This window comes from Urocampus carinirostris, chromosome 3 (assembly GCF_059441175.1).
Source record: "Urocampus carinirostris isolate Australia breed hairy pipefish chromosome 3, RoL_Ucar_1.0, whole genome shotgun sequence".
Classification (NCBI taxonomy): domain Eukaryota; kingdom Metazoa; phylum Chordata; class Actinopteri; order Syngnathiformes; family Syngnathidae; genus Urocampus; species Urocampus carinirostris.
The window spans coordinates 41,592,508-41,613,239 of record NC_142351.1 but is presented as its reverse complement, the minus strand read 5'-3'; the positions used below and the strand labels follow the sequence as shown (position 1 = coordinate 41,613,239).

General features: G+C 39.1%; 1 protein-coding gene across 1 annotated transcript; it reads right to left on the bottom strand.

Annotated features, from left to right (window-relative positions):
• Positions 1–1,697: 1,697 nt before the first annotated feature.
• On the bottom strand, positions 1,698–18,333 carry rhoab (ras homolog gene family, member Ab). Its single transcript, XM_088331901.1, has 5 exons — positions 18,194–18,333; positions 11,692–11,849; positions 9,051–9,171; positions 6,143–6,273; positions 1,698–5,657 (listed from the first exon to the last, which is right to left on the bottom strand). The coding sequence occupies exons 2-5, from the start codon at positions 11,845–11,847 to the stop codon at positions 5,484–5,486; spliced, it is 582 nt and encodes a 193-aa protein (XP_088188027.1). The 5' UTR covers positions 11,848–11,849; positions 18,194–18,333; the 3' UTR covers positions 1,698–5,483.
• Positions 18,334–20,732: the final 2,399 nt, after the last annotated feature.

Here is a 20,732-nt window from a genome sequence, read left to right as displayed (position 1 = left end):
TATCTCTAGCGCACTAAGAACTTTGACATTTTTATTGTTTAATATCTTGTGCATCCATTCAATATGGTTGGTGTAAAGTGGCGAGCTGTTTCTTTTGATATGAAAGTGGAATAAGAAAGCTTGATGCTGTTGCGAAAATGGTTGTAATCGCTTTTTTTTCGGCCACTATCTACCACGGAGGAGGACTTCTTAAGGCTCATCTTCCAAAAGTAAGTTAAACTTAACTTTATTTATCTTTATTGTAGAGCATTCATGTCATGGGAACCTGTCGTGGGTTCAAATCCAGCTCCAGACTTCCTGTGCGGAGTTTGTATGTTCTCCCCGTGCTTGCGTGGGTTTCCTCCGGGCACTCCGGTTTCCTCCCACGTTCCAAAAACATGCATTTCAGGTGAATTGGCCGGTCCAAATTGTCCATAGGTGTGAATGAGCGAATGAGTTGTCTGTCCCTGTGTGCCCTGCGATTGGCTGGCAACCAGTTCAGGGTGTCCCCTGCCCACTGCCCGTAGATGGCTGGGATGGGCTCCAGCCCCCCCGCGACCCTAATGAGGATAAGCGGTACGGCTGAGAGAGAGATTATTTTTTAGTATAAAATACAGGTTACTTATACAAGCCTTAAACATACTTCTATTGCCCTTCAACATACAAAATATAGCACTGAAGCAACTTACGGACAAATTCAATTCGTCCGTAAGTAGGGCAGCGCCTGTACTTCCAATATACCAACAATTCTTTCCATAAACACAAGGGCACTATGCTCCCAAAATAGCATTTTATTGCAAAAACAATTAACTCATGCATAAACGGAACATTTACGCTGCAAGAACTTTTCAGCATCCGATGTTTGCCGCGACGAGATCACACGATTTCGGTCACCATTGCGATCGCGTTCCTGCAGACATTCACGAAATGTCCTCCCTCTATGCTGTCGATGACAAAATCCTCTTTTATTAAGACATAAAAAGCTTTGAAGCTGTGCAACCAGGAAAAGCAATGGAAGGTAGTTGAACTTTGTAATAGTAAGCTGAGTGTGTCCCTTTTTTCCCCTTTCTTTCAGGTACAATTACAATTCCTTGGAAACCAGTAACATTAGCATTTTAGTGAATGTGTTGAATGAAAAGCTATGTCTTAAGTTATCCTGTATATTTTTGGGGGCACTAGCAAATATGTTTTAGTGCACAGGTTACCTATCAATTCTGAACATTTATTATGGGCCATGAAAAAAAATGAAAGTAGCGTTTCCTATGGGTAAATTGTAACATTAAGAACTTTCTGCAGCTGAAAATTAAGCTACATAGTATTGTCAATTTTGCCCAACACCTATATGAGGAGAGATGTATCTCAAAAAACGAATCTATTTGCGATTTAAACAAGCTGTAAAAATCATGTCTGGATAAATGCACACGCAGAAATAAAAATCGCTTATGAAAATTGCAGATATAATTGTGGCTCAGCAAAAAAATTTCTTTGTTAAATAGTACTGGAGAAATTGGAAAACTGCTTTTAGTGGTCATCAAAAAGTGGTTGAATTTGGCCATGAAAATGGTGTGCTACCCCTGTAATATTCTATCAATCCATGGGGAACGTTGTAATAACACCACCACTCCATTAAACCTCTCATCCATTACTCCCATGAGTATCAATTCACTTTAAAGAGGCCTGGCCATCTTCCACCCAGAACAAAAAAAAAATAAACTAGATGTTATAGAAAGTAATTTATTACACAAATCAAAGATAGTTTACAAAGTTTCCAGTCCTGTGCGAGAACAGTTTAGTATGAACAAACTCATATTTCATATTTACAGACATTGGATACATTTTTTTAACCTGTTCTGACTTCAGCATCCAAAATGTATGATTTAAACATTCATGAAAAGAAAAAAATCAAAAAGCATTTGTACATTACATGGAGGGAGTATTGCCCTCTCCGTTTCATGTTTTGCATTTATAAACAAACATCTTTGATACAGGGTCCAAACAATCATCTATTCCAACTGTCGGAAGCAGATTGAGGGTCCGGCAAACACAAGGTAAATTGAGCGAGATAAACGATACGCTCTTGTTCCGCCTGATTTTTTCTTTTTCAAAAATACTGCCAGACAATATAATACAATAAGACATCAAATTAGCAAATACAAATGAATACAGGGGTAGGTTTTTAAAGCACGCTCTTCCAAATAGGTCAGGAAGAATTTGTAGCAGGTCATTTGTTATTTAATGAATATAGACAGGCCACTGTTGGCATTTCCAACCAAATATCACTATTATCAAGTATTTTACCTGGTTGTGAAATTCCTATCTTTTTCAATAGTTGGTGCAAAAAAAAAACAGTTCCTTTAAAACATGTTGGCGTTTAGATGCAGTGCTCTGCTAGGACCAACCTCTAAACTGCAGTGGCATGCAAAATGGGCCTTTTTAATGGTACCGTATTAGTTCAGAAAAGGCTTTCTTCTTGCCACTCTTCTAAAAAGGCATATGTATGTAGAGTATGTCAAATAGTTGATTTATGCACATTGCCCCACCTCAGCATGCAGGTCATTCAATGTGATCCTGTACCTCTTGGTTGCTATTCTGATTCGTTTTCTCTTTGTTTAGGACAAAAGTTTAGAAGGACAACTAGGTCTAGGCAAAGTTGCAATGGTTTTATGCTCTCTCCATTTTGAAATGATTGCTCACAGTGCTCCGGAAGATGTGTAAATGTTGCAAAATCTTCTTGTATCCTATTTTGCTTTGAACTGTTCCACATCTTGCTTGGTGTGTTCAATGTTCTACATAATTCTGTCTCCAGTGACTAATTTCATTGACCTTCGAGCCCATCACAGAGCAATAAATTTTTGCAATACCTTCTTCCATATTTGAGCAATAATTGATAAATCGTTAATGTTCTTTTGCCCGAATTGCAATACATTGTATGAAAAGGCATTCAAACCAGAGTCGTGGCGGTGAGGGCACCATTTTAACACTAGATCATCAGTGGTACAGATGACACACAAAAATGTATTCAATCTTATCTAATTATCAAACCTTTTGTAATCACAGTGCCAGAAACACTGATTTGCGTAGTGCATTCTAATAGGTGAAACAGTCCACTTCTTCATGTGTGCCTCTTTTACTTTGCAAAAGGCAAAAACTGAAAGTTTTTCAACATAATACACAAGTTATTTTACGTATGTATACATATTGATAATATTGACGCACGAGTGAAGTGGAGGGATGGTTTAAGCCATCAAAAAACACACTATGCAATTCAGTGTTTCTGGCACCAAGAGTACAAAGTCTGTGATAATGACATGTCCAAATGTTGTCTGTACCACTAGTGATTTGGTGGTAAAGTGTCGGGGTCTTTATCGCTGCAATTCAGGTTTCAAACCATTCGTAATGTTTTGCGAATTTACATTGCACTATTATATGCTGTAGGTATATGAAGAGCCCGGTAAACATTGTAGATCCTCTTGTAGTCTCAATTTAATTTACCTTATAGTCCGGTGCACCTTACGTACGAACAATATGTTTTTGGGGTGCACCCTATAGTGCAGAAAATACAGTAGTCCAAATGTTGAAAAATAAGATAGTGGTGGGGCTTCTATGGGACAATAACAGCGGTGTCATTGAGGAGAGGGCTGAGTGCATCCAGGTCAAATCTGTAAGCACAGGATTTACTTCAGCTAGACCTGACAGTTTGAGGCTGGACAATAAGAGCACATACTTAAGACCCTCATACCTGTGTCGGATATCGGATTTTGCCACACCATCATTTGGGTTGTCTCGTTAAAAAACTGCAGGCATAAACCTCACACATCTAAATCTGACCTAATCTAAACTTGGCCTATAAAGCTTTGTCAAAGGTCAATTGTATTTGCCTGCAACTGGGCGAATACAAATCAACATCCCGTGTGCGGCCATTACTAAACGTTCTTGATGTGCTTTGACCCATCAAGCAACCCAGAGAGGAAACTACTCCTGCCCTCTAAACACAGTCAGCAGAACAACCAGCCACAAGCCATCACGGATGGATGGCTACATTTTACACAAGGGTGTCTTAATGACCTTTAGTCTTGAATGTGGGTTATGGCTTTTAATGGCATAAAAGGTAATCACAAATTCTTAAACATGCAAGGAAATGTGAGGGAATAGTACGTTCTTTGCATGAAAAAAAGCTGTATTTATATATATCCATTTAATCTGTATATTCCAATTATTTTCCAAGATAATGCATTTTGAAGATAGCATGTCTTGTAATTGTCATCCTTAGCTATGGCGTCATTGGAAAACACCAGCACCCTAGCGAGCCAGTCGCCATATTGTTTTACGTGTTAATTAGTCGATGAGGTTACGAGTATTTTAAGCTAAGTTTTGGTAGTTTTTCAGGAGAATGCCTAGGCGGTGTGTATCAGGAAGATGCAGTAATGGTACAACAAAGGGCGAGCAGCCAAAATGGGTTAACTGGCAACAAACAAACAAAAACAAAAAACACACACACAGACACATAGAGCCTCCAACGGACAGAGGCTACCCGGTAACCATTAGTGACAGGTGGCCGCAGCCTCTGCGGTAAAACGTGAGGCTGGCTGATCAAAGAACACGTAGTGGAGCAGCCAGGTTAACCTGGAACAAACATCAAAAAGCAGCAACAGCTACGGCGATAAAGGCGAAGGCAGATGTCAATTTAAAAAAAAAAAGGGGACATACTCCAGGCAAACTGATCAAAAAACATGCAGTGGGCAGCCAGGCAAAACTGGAACCAGCACCAAAATGCGGCAAAAGCTAAGGCAATAAACGCAGCGCCGGCAAGAATAAACCACGGGGCACGGAAAAAACTGGAGCTTACGCCAAGCTAGCCAGCCAGACAACACATGGTTGGCAGCCAACAAAACAGGAAAGCCCTCGGCAGCCCCCGTGCCAATGCGGAGCTTGTCTGACAATATTATACCAATAGGGACACATGGGGCAAAAAAACACTTACTCAAAGCCACAACCGCCTACCTTCAAGCAGAAATGAGCGGTATGCACTCAATTGCTTTCTGTTTTGGAGAGCTGACTCACATGTGATAATCGGATTCGCCAAGTGTTCCTTCATTAATGTCACAGCTCTACAGAAACAGGCCGGGTGGGTCAACTTTGAGCCTAAATTCATCGAGTCTTGTGCATTGAAATATTTTGCAACATATTTTCATAATTGTGAGGATGAACCCCACATGTTCTGTGCCTAATTGAAAAAAAAATATATATATATCAAATTTTTGTTTGGGAATACCTTTAAGTTCCCACTAAATTAAGAGTGTGATGGTTTACAAAAGGTCATTATCTGCCCACATACCTCTGCATCAAAGCTTCCCAAACCAAAGTCCTGGGATAAATTCAGTCCTTAAAACAGCTGTTTTATAGCATTGGTCATTCACTGCAGTCTATTCCCGCCTGCCCCCCTCCTGTGCCTTGGCCACAAGTAAAACAGGCCAGGTGCAAACAGTTCCAAAATAACTGCCATGTTACAGCAGTACACATTTACTGCGCCTCGTTCCGCGGCGAGCCTGCAGCGCCGCCCTTGTGGCCATCTCGAACACCTCCCGCACGCCGTCCTTGGTCTTTGCCGAGCATTCCATGTAACCGAAAGCTGTGATCCGGTTTGCCATTTCCCTGCCCTCCTCACACTTGACTGGTTCCTGATGGATAAAAACACAAGTGAATAAAACAACAATATTTACAATTGTTATTAACTGGTTTTAAAAATTCTCAGTACAGATAAGTCACAGTCATGAATGGTAACACATGCCTATCATTAAGGTTTGCATTTCCAGTCTTATCCGCTTCATTCTGCGGTGTATAGCGATGAATAACAATTGATCAATTATTGCTCAAATACGGAAGTTAACCATAAAACCTCGTGTAGTAACGCACACCTATTAATACTGTGTGCATTTGCAATGTTATCCACCGTACTCTGCGGTATATGAGGTGCACCTGGTTATAAAGCACACTTTCACATTTCTGGCCAATTTGGTGTTTTTGGTGGATAGTGGGGATAATACAGTACTTCAAAAACATTTCAATACAAGGTAAAGGGATGAATATATTTTAATGCAGAATACGTGCTATAATCAAAAACAAAATTTTTGCATGACAGAGTACTCAAAATGAGAAAAAGTACCTGCTTCATTTTAGCAAGCTCCCGACGCGTGTGCTCATCGTTGCGCAAATCCTTCTTGTTTCCGACCAAGATAATAGGAACATTGGGGCAGAAGTGTTTAACCTCAGGTGTCCACTTCTCTGGGATGTTTTCTATAACAAAAGAGACCAAAATTATAAGATGCTTACTGTGTTTGTTATGTTTGACAAGACACATTTCATCAACGTTTGAAACTGGTTCTCCAGTTATCAGATGAGGCAGACAAAAGGCAAAGCATGAATGCGTATTGGTTGTGGGTGAAACCAAGCAACATTTTAGGCTGTTTGCAAACACTGTTCAGTCAAAAACCTCAATATAGCATACGGCACAAAATAAGCTTGTGCTACTCTGCCTGGAACACCAAGACTAACGTGGCTCTTGGAGGCAAATTAAAGTTTGAATTGCTTTTATACCATGAAAAGGCCATTTTTTGAAAAAAGGCAAGCATGTATAACAGGGGTCGGGAAACTAAAGCTAGCGAGCCATTTATGGCTCTTTTAATAAGTACATATTATTGATCGACCGAGTTGGGTTTTGCAGGCCCGACACAGATACCAATGATTACTATTAAGAGGAGGCAGATACCCGGCTATTCGAGACAATATTCATTTGCATTAAAAGCTTAACAATTGGCGTAAGAAATTTTAGAATAGTGCAAATAAACAAAAACAAAGAATAATTGTTATGAATTCAAATAAAACACTTATAGCAGATTGAAAACGTTCACAGTAAATAAATTTGAATTTCAACACAACTAACTAACTCACATGACTAATAAGAGGGGAAATACATTAAAACCAGGGTCTCACTGACAATGGCGCTCTGGTTACAGCAATCGGTGAACCACTACGTACAACAAACATGCATTACAATATAGCTACAGGTACTATAGTATGCTATATAAAGCCTACTTGTGTACTAAGAGTCATGGTCGTGAACATGGGTGTAACCAGACGTTTTTTTTTAGGGGGAACAAGCACCTCCAAATTCAACCCAAGCGCCCCCAAAATTATAGCATTTTTAAAACTCTTTTCCTTCATATAGGACAGGATAAGCATACATATGACGAAAACACTGGATAAAATAAAAAAGTAAAACAAAAAAAAAAACAACGCAGCGTCAGAAATACTCCACTGCCTTGAAATCGTTCAGTCCATTTGATTCCAAGCAGCGCGTTAAGATGCATTTTTAAAATGATGTATTGGCTCAATATCAGTTGAACGAGTATATATGCCAAATCGACATCAGTCAAATTTCCAAATATCGGTGCCTATAATCGGTCCGCCCAATAAATTGGTTAACCTCGATTACATATGGCTCGGAAATAAAATACAATTTGTGCAATTTTCAATATATCTATTCACGCAGAGCCGTTCATTGCACATGCAAAGCCAAAACAATCCTTACGACTGTAGGCTTCAGTCCAGTATATATTTGACACAATTATAACTTCAGTTTACAGTCAGGGTGTCACACCAACATACCTGTTGTGTCTGTAAACCGCTAAATAATCCTTTATATGGAAGCTGATTAAAAAATCTATCTTCATTGCTGAGACACTTTATAATGGAAGAACAAGCTTTAAACTAAAAAACATTTTACCCAAAAGCTCTAGCAAATAATTGAGAGCAATTTGAATGGGTGACTTAAGATAACATAAAACGAGAGAGGAAGAGGAGAGGGGATGGGAGGCAAGAGAGGAGGAGCAAATGAGTGAGAGAAAGACTGCTTTCAAAGCAAAGTTAAAACCGATATCCCTTAAATCCCCAAATATCGGTGCCCATAATCGGTCGGCCTCTAGTAAATACGGCAGTAACCTCGATTGAAGTAATTTGTGACATTTATGCAAAATAACTTTCCTCACACCTGGTTTGAAAACCATTTTTTAGGACAAAAATGAGGCTCAACCCTTTTAAGTAACTGCGAAGGGAGTCACACTTTAAGTGGTGTATGTGTTTTGGTGCATGTATAACGTATATGGGACACGGGCTCCGGCATAATTATTATTTATTAGATTTGATCAAATCATGTAATGTCACAGTGAAATAAAGTGCATTAAAGAATTCAATTTGGACAGCATGTTCTGGTGTGAGTCTCTCTCTCACCCCAAAAAAACCCAACAGTATTATTATTTTTTTCCTTTATGGCTCAAAAAGGTTGCCGAACCCTGATTTAAAACACCAGGTATTTTTCCTACAATTACAAGTATATTAGCTTGTCACATTTTTGGTCATTTAATTGTCTTTAAGCATGACAATTAAATTATCCTGCGATCTTATCAATGAATTCTACATCTGACCATTTTAAAATCAACAGAAAAAGCTGTTCATAATCCTAAAAGGAGTGAGTAAATTGTGTGTAATATTGCTGAGTGACTGCCTGCTGATTATTGATAGGTATTACGGATCTTGTTAGAAAACTAGCTCTTTTGGATTTGCTCTTTCGGCTCTCAAACGGTTATTCAATTGTTTATTTGTTTTTAATGAAATATTAACAGAAAAAATCGAACATGATAGAGAGAGAAAGATTAATGTAGAAAGATAGAAATAGCAATGGAGAAAGAGAGGGACAAAAATAGATAGAGAGAGAAAAGATGGAGACAGTGTAAAAGCATCTTGAAGAGAGCCACGTTCCTTAAGGGTGGGTAGTCGGTTTGGCGTTCACTTCAGAGAGCAGGCTTAGTGAGCTTCTTCGTTCATTAACTGCTGCTGGTGTTTGCTGGCACGACAGACATATTAGTGCTAGCAATCACCCGGACGTCATTAGCAACTGTCGTGAAATAAAAAGAAGCCAGTAACTCTGAAACTACTAATATTGCTCGTCCGCAAGTCCCATGGTTAGGAGGGGAGCGTTCCGTAATGGATTGATGTGTGACAATGTTTCCACTCACCCAAGCTGTCAGGGCTGTCTATAGAAAAGCACATGAGAATGACGTCAGTGTCTGGATAAGAGAGCGGTCTGAGCCTATCATAGTCTTCTTGACCGGCCGTGTCCCACAGAGCCAACTCCACCTGAGGTAAACACAAAAGGCACAAATGTTTGAAAAATGTGTTGAATCTTCTTATTAAAGAAGTTCGTTAAACTGAAGAGGTAGGACCATCAGAGATTTCATTTACTTTTCAGACAACTGATGCATTCGGATGATCAAAAAAGAAAGGATGTATGTGATACTGCCTATCAATACAACAAAGACATGGGAAAATCTCAACCTCTTCTTTAACAGTAGAACCTCAAAACTCAAATGCTTCAAAACTTGAAACATTTGAAAAATGTTTTAATAAATATTGCATTATTAAAAAGTTATTTTTGATGTCAATATAAAATAACATCAGTTGTTTTACGTGTTACCGTATTTAGTCGTGTATAAAACACTTTTTTTAAAACGAAAAAAGTACTCAAAGTTTGTGTGTGTGTGTGTTATTTACGGGGTGTTACACTAGTATATTACCGTATATGTGCAATATTTGATCAGTCTAAATATATTGCTGACCACAATTGCAAAACATTGAATGCGACAAAAATAGAACCCAGTCAGGGTGAGAGCGCCAAATTCTAACCAACGGATCACCTGTGATAAAGATGACATGTGAAAAGGCATTCCTTTTTATCTCTTTATCACACAGTTTTTATTCACTGTACCAGAGACAAATGTTAGCGAAAATCTAAAACAGAAAGTCGTCCTGGAAGATATAAATGAATGCAAAAAAGCACTACTCTCTTGTGTTTATGATGATGGATCAAACTTTGAAGGACATTAAATAAATACATTGTAGGTTTCATGTTGGTATCGTGGCCATACAAGGTTCCTACAGTTTAAGGCAAGTTAAATTCAAGCCTTGTTCAAGACTTTTTTGAAATCAAATTCAAGACTAAGTCAACAAAAAGAGAACCTCACACTTGATACAAACAAAACACAAAAATAAATATTTCTTGCACACAATTAATGTGTCTCGCACACATTACCTGGCACAGCTCTTAGCCATGGCAACAAACATATATAAACATTCATTTTTGTTTTCTTAATATTCACAGTTCCAGATATTGTCTAAATTAACAAAATACCTGACTTACTGCACTATCCTGAATGTTTCTAATAGTTGCAATTAGGGCTGAACAATTAACCCAAATCTGACCAATAACGTAACAGCAAAACACTGCGGGTTTTTTAAGGAATTATAAATCCAGTTTTTTATTTGAGCTATGCAGTGTTTGGCCAACAAGTATATTCACATTTCGGGGTTTAACGGCCTATCAAAAGAAGGTTCTAATGGCACCAGCCAAGAAAGGCGAGGAAAAGTTTGCAAGACGTGTGTGCACGACTTTGATAGGCTAGTGTAAGTGCTCAGTCAAGCAGCCGGGCGCACAACTGGCCAACAAAACAAACATGACAGCTTGTAACTTTAGCAGCTCGTTACATTGAAAATGAATGGATCAATTAGATGAGACACTGAGGAAAGTCAGAAGAACACACAAAAAAAAAGATCACAAGTAAATGATCCCTGGATTTTTATCGTGTCCGGGAATAGATTGAAGCGGCGCTAGAAGGGAAAGCTATCAGCGATGCTAACAACTCTCAAACCACCACTGCCGAACGTGGCTAGTCACCAACGCCTGATCCATAACAAAAAAAAACGTACGACTCTGAAATACCATTTGTGGAAAACGCGACATTTGTAACTCTTGTATTTCAATCATTACAAAGACCTTGCAGAAGTCGCGGTTACCAGTCCCTAGCCAACCGCTCTCTAAATTGCTATCTTACACTGAGAGGAGTAGCCCTCCAATTTTGTTGGACTTTTGTATAATGACAATAAAGACCATTTATTCAGCTGCAATTCTATTATTTGTAGACCTATAGTTGTTATTTTGTTTAAGTTGTATATTCTCCATCTCCAAGGACGTCACCTCGAGGTAAGTTTGCATGTCACTATGTTTAAATTCTCCCTCAAAACCAAACAAGCAGAGAAATTGACTTTTCTTTAAAAATCGAAAATCGCATCGAAATTGCAATATAGGTCTGAATTACAGATTGTTTATTTCACATGCTTTTTTTAATCAATAATTAGTTATCAGACTCCACATAATTGAATTTTAAATGAAGATGTGCTTATTTGGCCCTGGGTTTACATTAAAAAGTTTACACAAGATTATTGGTGAGAAGGCGGCACGGCGGCGCAGTAGTTAGCGCGTGTGCAGCACAGTTCTGAGGTCATGGATTCAAATCCAGCTACCGTGTGGAGTTTGTATGTTCCCGTGCTTGCGTGGGTTTCCTCCGGGCACTCCGGTTTCCTCCCACATTCCAAAAACCATGCATTTCAGGTGAATTGGCCGGTCCAAATTGTCCCTAGGTGTGAATGAGCGAGCGAGTTGTCTGTCCCTGTCTGCCCTGCGATTGGCTGGCAACCAGTGCAGGGTGTCCCCTGCCCACTGCCCGAGGATAGCTGGGATGGGCTCCAGCACCCTCGCGACCCTACTGAGGATATGCGCTGCTGATAATGGATGGATGGATATTAGTGAAAGTAATCCCCTACCTGTTTGCAATCCACTTCGATGTCAGCCACATAGTTCTCAAAAACAGTGGGGACATAAACCTCGGGGAACTGGTCCTTGCTGAAGACAATCAGAAGGCAGGTTTTCCCACAAGCTCCATCGCCAACAATCACCAGCTTCTTACGGATGGCGGCCATCCCTGTATGTGGAGATACATTTATTATAGGATTATTTCATCATATTTGATTATGAAATGTAAGGCAATTGCTTAAGCCCTGAACCACATGGACATCATTACTAGAGATCAGGAAATCTGGCACTGGTAAAATAAGAATCGCACATAGGAACAAGTTCCAGTAACTATGGAAGTATGTTTGCCAAATAGAGTAAAGTTATCGAGAAACTATACCAAATACAATGGGACTTAGCCAACTGTAAGTTCCATATTTTCCAAACTATACGGCACACCTGAAAACCGTCAATTGGCCAGAAATTTGAAAGTGCGCCTTAAAATCCGGTGCACCTTATATCTGAAATGAAATGAAATGATCTGCATTTATATAGCGCTTTTCAAGTCAATGACTTCCCAAAGCGCTTTACATTGTGCTTCACATTTCCCAATAGCGGCCGTGATCTGTGCAGCCATGTAAGGCGCTAACCTGCTTATTGGGGGTATTGGGGATTCAGTGTCTTACCCAAGGACACTTCGGCATGTAACACGGACAAGCCGGGATTCGAACTGGGATCCCTTAATCCTAAAACGATCGCTCTACCTCCTGAGCTACTGCCGCCCCATATCGAAAAATATAGTGCACAAAATGGAAATGCATTGTTACAATTAAAGGATACTGCATATGGTTAGTTCTCCACCGTTGAGACACATATAGAGTGGTCTTTGGGTGCCCTCTTGTGGTTGAAATGTTAATTGTTTGTTGGGGAAACCGAAACAAAAAACAGGCATGGAACGGTGACGGCAGTTCAGAAATCAACTTTTGAACGCTCATTACAAATCCTCTTTTGTTGTTGCTTTGCACTATAATTGTCCATAGGTATGAAACAAACTGGGATTACCAATGAAGAATTTAATGTAGGGTAATGTTAAGTACGTACTCTTGTTTGAACTGTTGCTGGCATGTCTTAGCTTAGTTTCAAAAGTATCTGTATCATTAACAAGCTTACATAACCTTTTAATGGTACTGGTTGGGCCCATTGTCCAAATAAACGGAAACTAAAAGAAAATAAATCTGGTTATTCAAGATGCCGTTCACTGGCTGTGTCGCTGGCAAAAAGGGGATACTTCGGAGTGAAGACAGCGCAGGAATGTATTTGAAATTCCATGCACCTTATAGTCAAGTGTGCCTGATGTATGAATACAGCACTTTTGGGTGGTGTGCTTCATAATCCAGTTCTGCTTTTAGTACAGAAAATACAGTACAATTAGTATGTTGTTAATGAATGCCTAATAAAATAAGATCACCATTAACCTACAATTGGCTGAATATTCAATACAGCAGTGGTCTCCAGTGGTCTTGTTGCCAACTATCGCAAAGTGCACCAAGTTGAATAAATTCCGTAAATAACTTATCTGGTTATTACCATGCTGTTACTAAGTAATTACTGGGTTAATTATCAGAAGAAGGGTGAATAGACTCAGTCAACCACAAAAAAAAAAAAAACATTTTGCAAAAAAAATATATATATATCACAATGACCAAACACTTGTGGGCTTTTTTTCAGAACAGGTCTACAGGCACCTCAGCTGTCCTATAGGGACACACTGGCACCACGACAAAGGCCCCAGCAATACAGCTCCTCATCACACTGCAAAAGTGATCATACGGTTATCATGTCTAGTTTTTTTTTTTTTTAACGGTACAATAACCTTGTTGAAATTTCCCAATATGACCGTGAATCACCTTGAGAGGTCCGCAAGTGTCACGGTTGATAAATTATCTTAAGTAGGACAATGCTGTCAAAAATATTAAAGGGATTCCCTCGATGACGCGAACAAGAAGACAGCCTAAAAATGAGGGCTGTGGCAGCCTGGAGGCATGTGCCTGGTGAATCTCTGACCAGCCAAATGCACCAAACGTTTCGACAAATGCCTCCTTGGTGCATATAAACAAACATCACAGACACTTTACCACTTATAAAAAAGCCACGACTATTGATCCAAGCCAAACAACAAAGGAGGCCAATGATAACCATCAATGTGGGTAACCGCTTATAAATACGTGTGACCAGAACCAGAAGAGTGAAACAACTGAAAAAAAAATGGAAGACACAATAAAAAACGCCGACACAACAGGAAAACCCACATCTAGATAACATGGTCTCTTGTTTTGTCTGAACGAAATAATCATTTCCTTTTACAATGACTTCCATCTTTTATCAACCATAGCAGCTGAGAACTACTTTATTTTTATTTTTTTGTAACTGGTGAACGCAAAGGGCTACCAGTTTGACAAGCATTTCTAAAGTATCGTGTTATTAATATACTGTTACTATGTTATTAAAGTAACCCGAAATACCCGTTCGAGGCTTATCTACTCTCACAGGGCAATGGATAATTTCAGATGGTTCTACCTATTCAGCTTTATGAACTTCTTTAATAAGAAGATTCAACACATTTAGGAAAGCTTTGTAATGACCATGCAAAAAGGTCACATGTCAAAAGATCTTCCCATCTCTCAGCGACTCTGAAGTCCGCTGTCATTAAATCTACGCTTAAATTACCCAACTTTGACCCGAAAAGCCTATGTGTTTATGGACCTGTGTCAAACCTATTGTTAATTTCTAAAATACTTGAGAAAGTTGTTGCACAACAGCAGAATGTCTTTATGCCTGAGAATAACCATTTTAATTTTATGCAGTCAGGATTCAAGGCTATTCACTCAACTGAGACAGCCCTGTTTAAAGTAACCAACGTTCTTCTCCTGGCAATGGACTCCCGCAATTCATCACTGTTGCTGATGCTGGATCCCAGGGCTGCCTGTGACACTCTGGACCATAATATCTTACTAGATCTGCTTGAAAAATTGATTGGTCTCTATGAAACTGTCCTCTCAAGGTTCAGATCCTAGCTCTCAGATTTCTGAATGACTCAGTCAGAAATTTAGGTGACACAATTGACCCAAATCTGCTGTTTCAGTTACACGTTAGGAATATTACGAGACCAGCTTTGAACATATTTCCAAAGAATGTCTCAGCCTGAAACTGAAATTATAATAAATGCATCGTTATAATTTCAAATATAACTTAAATAGCACTGTGAAACTTTTTACGGTAAATAAATTAAGATTTTTACACAACTAACATGACTAACCTGTTCTTAAACAAAAACTAACAATGCAGGAAATAAAATTAAGCTTAGCAGTAAGTTGTATAAAAGTACATTAAAACTTAAATAGCTTGCTGATTATTATTTTTTACAATAAATAAAAATGTTACTACAACTAACATTACTGAAATTAACTTAAACAAAAAGTGCAATGAAATTTCAACAAAGCTGGCGAAAGGAAAAAAGTGGGCACTCCTGTTTTAGAGCTAGATTGACGAACTGTTATGGCAACAGCTAATCACTCTCAATCTTCCACTTTAGTGTGCTTTTTATGCATTCTCTTAATCATCTAAACACACACTTGATTGACAAACTAATGTTATAAGAGCTAATATATCAGTCTCCAACCTGAACGTGCTTAAACAAGTTAACTACACTTTTTACACACCTTCTTAATCTCACACCCGCTTTTCTACCACATACTTTTTAAAATGTGGGCAGCACAGCACGGCGGCGCAGTGGTTAGAGCATGTGCGGCACAGTTCATGTCTTGGGAACCTCCTGAGTGGGTTCAAATCCAGCTCCAGACTTCCTGTGCGGAGTTTGTATGTTCTCCCTGTGCTTGCGTGGGTTTCCTCCGGGCACTCCGGTTTCCTCCCACATTCCAAAGACATGCATTTCAGGTGAATTGGCCGGTCCAAATTGTCCCAAGGTGTGAATGAGCGAGTGAGTTGTCTGTCCCCGTGTGCCCTGCGATTGGCTGGCAACCAGTTCAGGGTGTCCCCTACCCACTGCCCCGATGATTGCTGGGATGGGCTCCAGCGCCCCCGCGACCCTACTGAGGATAAGCGGTGTAGCTAATGAGAGATGAGACTTTTTAAAATATCAATGTAATCACCTGTCTTGTACAAATGTGTGCCCCAAAGGCACCTCCCACTTTCATTTCTTTTGACTAATTTTAGTCATCTTATAGGTCAAATCAGACCTCAGGAAGAGACTGCGAGGAGAACACCTTGCTGCCTGTCTGAGAGTATCCATACATGGACAGCCCTGAAGTGTTTAATTTTGAAAGAGCTATGTAAATTTTCTTTACAAAGCCAAGAAAAATTACAAGTTCAATGGCGGGGTGCAAAGCGTGTCAGTAGTGAGTGAATGAACAATGGACTGAATGAGTGTTTGAATGAATTAAGGACTTTTGTTGATATATCGATTGAAATAATATGAATATTTCTAGATTCAATATTTTTCAGGTTTTCCTAATCTGTGAAAAGTTCTACTTGCCACAGAAAATCTCAACAAGTATTTCGTCAGGACGCATATTATGCAGATATACCAGTTACTATTACTTTATCTGGCTTCTCTCAAAATACAGTAGAAGAAAAAAGAGTGTGTGGAGTACTTCCTATTTTACTGAGCTTATAATTTCCTAAGAGCCAGGGCACCATGGACCAAACATTTAATCCTAAAATGCTGACCAAGAGTAACGGTAAAGGAACAAACAGACAGGCCACAAATTCCTTTGCTCGGTTTGAATTTTGATAAAAGAAAGAGAAAAAGACTAACTTGTTTAAAAATCAAACTAATTAGCACAGTAATAAAATGAAGCAGCAAGATTATTTAAAAATCATAATTTCACAATACAGAAGTTATTTGTAAAAAAATAACAAATAAAAAAGGGGTGTTTTTGGTTTCAATACAGAACCCTATTTTTAAGACTGTAAGAAGCACCTTAAAACTCAATTATAATGAAGTGCGCGTTATATACTGAAAAATATGGTGGGGAAAATTGGAAATGTATGCCATATTTACACGTCTGCGTTACTACACAAGCTTTTACAGTATACTACATTATTTATGCAATGATTGACCAATCAAATAATACCTGTGACCAAAATCGTATAACATTGTATGCCACACAGGAATTTAACATCTGCTGCGGAGGTGAAAGCATAAACATTTAACCAATAGTGATACAGATTTAATTATGACACTTTTTGCTCACAGTGCCAAAAACTAATGCAAGAATGGATAAAACAGAAATTCCATCCTGAAACATAAAAATAAACACAAAGTCAGACTCGTCATCAGATACACCAGAGTTGATTGCCCCCGACCTCTTTTTTTGCGGTTAGGTTGAAGCGTTCTAACCGCCATTAAGAGTTTGATTCCCGTTGCATGCCTTGTTTTGTGATTTTAGTCAGCGACACCTTACTACAACTGATCAATTTTTGCGCTTACATTATCCACAAAAAAATATGGAAGCTCCTACTGTAGATTAAATTCCACGCGCATTAAAGTCCACTGTGCCTTATGTATGTAAATATCTGACATACGCCATAAGTTCTGATATGCCAGGAAAGTAATCTTTCTTCAATAAATAACTACATACTTAAAAGTTACTACTTTGAAGGTTGACTATTATGGGACTTTTTGGAACGTAAATCCCGCGGAAAAAGAGGGATTACTCGACTGTATTGTTGAGTACTCAAACGTCAGTGAGTTAAGGTGCAGTTCTTTAAGGAAAGAAGGCAGCATCAATGTATCCATTATTATAATGCCCCACAACATAATTAGCTTAACGACACAATTGTGTGTCCTTGCAACGAGCGTTTCCCAGTAAAGCCAGTGTTTTTAAATCAGCCTGCTACTGGGTGGGTCACCAGAAAGATGGCGTCATCATACAGGCAACAGATGGCTAGTGTGTCCGCAGTGAAAGAACGTGTAGGTGGTCTCAATTCAGTTCAACCACGGGGAAAATAAAAATTCATGTATGAATGAAATAAACGAAGTTATAAGTAAAACAGTTTCACGAAGAAGGGGAGTTCTGTGCTCAACAATTTCTCACAGAAAAAAAAATAAAGAACCTGAAGTGATTGTCTTATTAAGTGAAAAGTCAACGAGCCGCGTCCATAAGACAGCCTTTGTTTGACTAGAGCCTTTTCGACAATTTAGGCCAACTGTCAGCGTTTCAATTCAGCTAGCAAAGAAAAACCTTGTCGCACCTGTATAGATTTCGAGAGTATAACTGATGTTCACTACTGAAATGGGGACTTTCAATTCAAATTTGACTTTTTCTTTGGCTATCAGCTAAACTGGAAAGTGCGGAAGCGGCATTTAGCGATGGAGGTCGCAAGGGAGGATAAAATAGCTAAAGCCGCTACCCGAGGCGGCTTCGCTAGAAAATCAACTTTAAAATATATTTTTTTAAAACGTAAAGTATATGGAGAACAAAATGCCGTGTTAGAGTGAAAGTAAAATGTTACCTTGTGTGTGGATTAACAAGACCAGGCAGTTGAAAATGACAGAGAAAACCCGCTCGACGTCGCCAGACTACTGTAGTGCAATGCAACGGTTCGCGGGAGCGCGCTTGGAGGCAGGCGGGGCTTCGGGCACGAGCTCCCGGGCCACACCTGCGCGAGCACATCATCAAATTGGGGACGATGTGCGCACACGTTTAGCAGCGTTTATACAGCCATCCATTTTCTGTACCGCTTATCCTCACTAGGGTCGCGGGAAAGCTGGAGCCCATCACAGCGGTCTGTGAGCAGTGGGCAAGGGAGAGCCAGAGCTAGTTGCCAGCAAGTGTTAGGGCACACAGAGACGGATAATTCACTCGCTCATTCACACCTCGGGACAATTTGAACCCATCAATCAACCTGCCATGCGTGTTTTTGGGATTCGAAAGGAAACCGTACTGCCCGGAGCAAACCCATGCAGGCACAGGGGGAACATGCAAACTCTGAAAGGGCAAGCTGGTACAGTGTTAACTATACTTACAGATGTCTCTACATACAACCTTTCAGGTTACGAAATACCTGAACAGGAAAATGTTGCCTCTAGTTATGACGGTTGCCTCTTGTTACAAAGTCAAAACAAAAGTACAGTACGCGCTGCTATTCTTTGCACCCAGAGTTTCCCGAACAATCGACAGTGAAGGTGCACCCCCTACAGACGCTTTTCACTATTTTCACTACATCAACAAACAGGCAGGCAAATCTGCCTGGCAACCAGTGCGCGTGCCTGCTCCCAGCATGCGCTTTGTGTCACTGTTACAGTTCAGAGTTCACAGATGAGGACGAGTAGGGTTTCCAGCCACACGCAGCCATCATTTAATCAGGCCAAATGAAAGACATTTTAGCTATATTCAATGAAGTAGCGAGTTTGTGGAAAGGAATCACCCGAAAAATCTGTTGACAAGTCTGGCTATCGCTACGTCCGCCTTACGCATTTCTGGCGGCTTGTCAAAAGCCGGCGAAAGCAGACGTCATTTGATCAGTTTTTCAGGTGTTTGTATGTGTATTGCCCCAACGACTCAGGTAGTTAAGGGATCTATGATCAGTGAAGAAGCGACACAATTTACAAGAAATATACATTAAAACGCCAAGCAGTAGATTTTATCGCACACTCACGCTGTTCGGCTCCAGGAGTATCAAAAAAAGCAAACAAGATATTTTTGTTGAAAAAAAAAAAAAAGTGGCAAATGAGTCGAGATTTTGTTATTGTTAAATTTTGTTCAGCAGGTCCTGAAACTGTAACATTTATTTTGGCAAAGCCACTTGGTCAAACATGTGGTCTGAAATCTGTCAATTTAAAGCTGATAAAATCGACTATTTTTTATGATATTCTGCTTCGATTATATGACTGTAACACGTAAATCAAAGCCAAAGGAAATGTTACAATCAATCATATTATCACTATAACCACATTTCACCTTCACAAGGGATAATTCTTTGGTAGAAAAATCTCCTTAAATAATTTTAATTGTAAAGTAAAACAGTACATATTGTCGATTGATCATTCCCACACCTGATGGCCATTAAAAATATTAATATTTGCAAATATTTTAGTATTTTGATGTTTATTTTATGCATCTTGGTCAATAAAGCAATGAATGATTAACCTTGATATTGATTGTAGCTGAGCTAAGTTCCCCACCTGGCGGACAGTTTGGGATATCACCAAAATAAAATAACATACCGTAGTAAACCGTATTATAGTACTGTATTACTTTTAGTAACATTCGGGTGGTGTATGGCGCGTTAAAACTAATTTCTAAAATGCATTTACTATAAAATGTCATTATTTTATTTGAATCCATCAGGACGATTAATGTTTACCAACAACGGCGCTTCACGCATTAAACTAACGCTTTTGTCCATTTAAAACCCCTACCAACTTTTTAAAAAAAACTACCATTTTTTTTCCAAATTTTAACTAAAAAAAGAAAACTTCCATCAAGACTTGTATTTAAGTCTACAGCTACTTTATTTTGAAGCGAGGCCAATTCATTCTGCATGGATAAAGTGCTTCAACGACTTCATTCGATTTCCGTTTCGGTTAAAGTATCTCATTGTTATTATTGTTTAATATTCTGGAGACAGATTCCCTTTAGCGGGAAAAATAGATTGTGTGATAAAATGCACTGCTTTTTAATGTTAAAAGGTTGGCGTGTAGGTTTTGTTTTATTCAGTAAGATTTTAGAATTCACTGTCCTGTATATTGTAATACCCCTCGATTTGATCGATGATGAACTCAGTTGCTGATTAAGTCTCATCAATAACAAAATAACAAGCGGTAGAAACATTCACACAAGAGTAAAGGGTCCATATGCATGAACCCAAACAACAGCACCAGAAGTAAAATGTATTACAATATATTGTGCCCCAATCGTTAAAATGTTCAACCCAACCAGTCATAATATGGAGCATCACGGGTCGATAATTTCAAAACGTGGAGTGGATAATCAACCCAAAAGAGGACAGCTAAAAGCGAAACAGAATATTGTTATATTCACAAATTTTG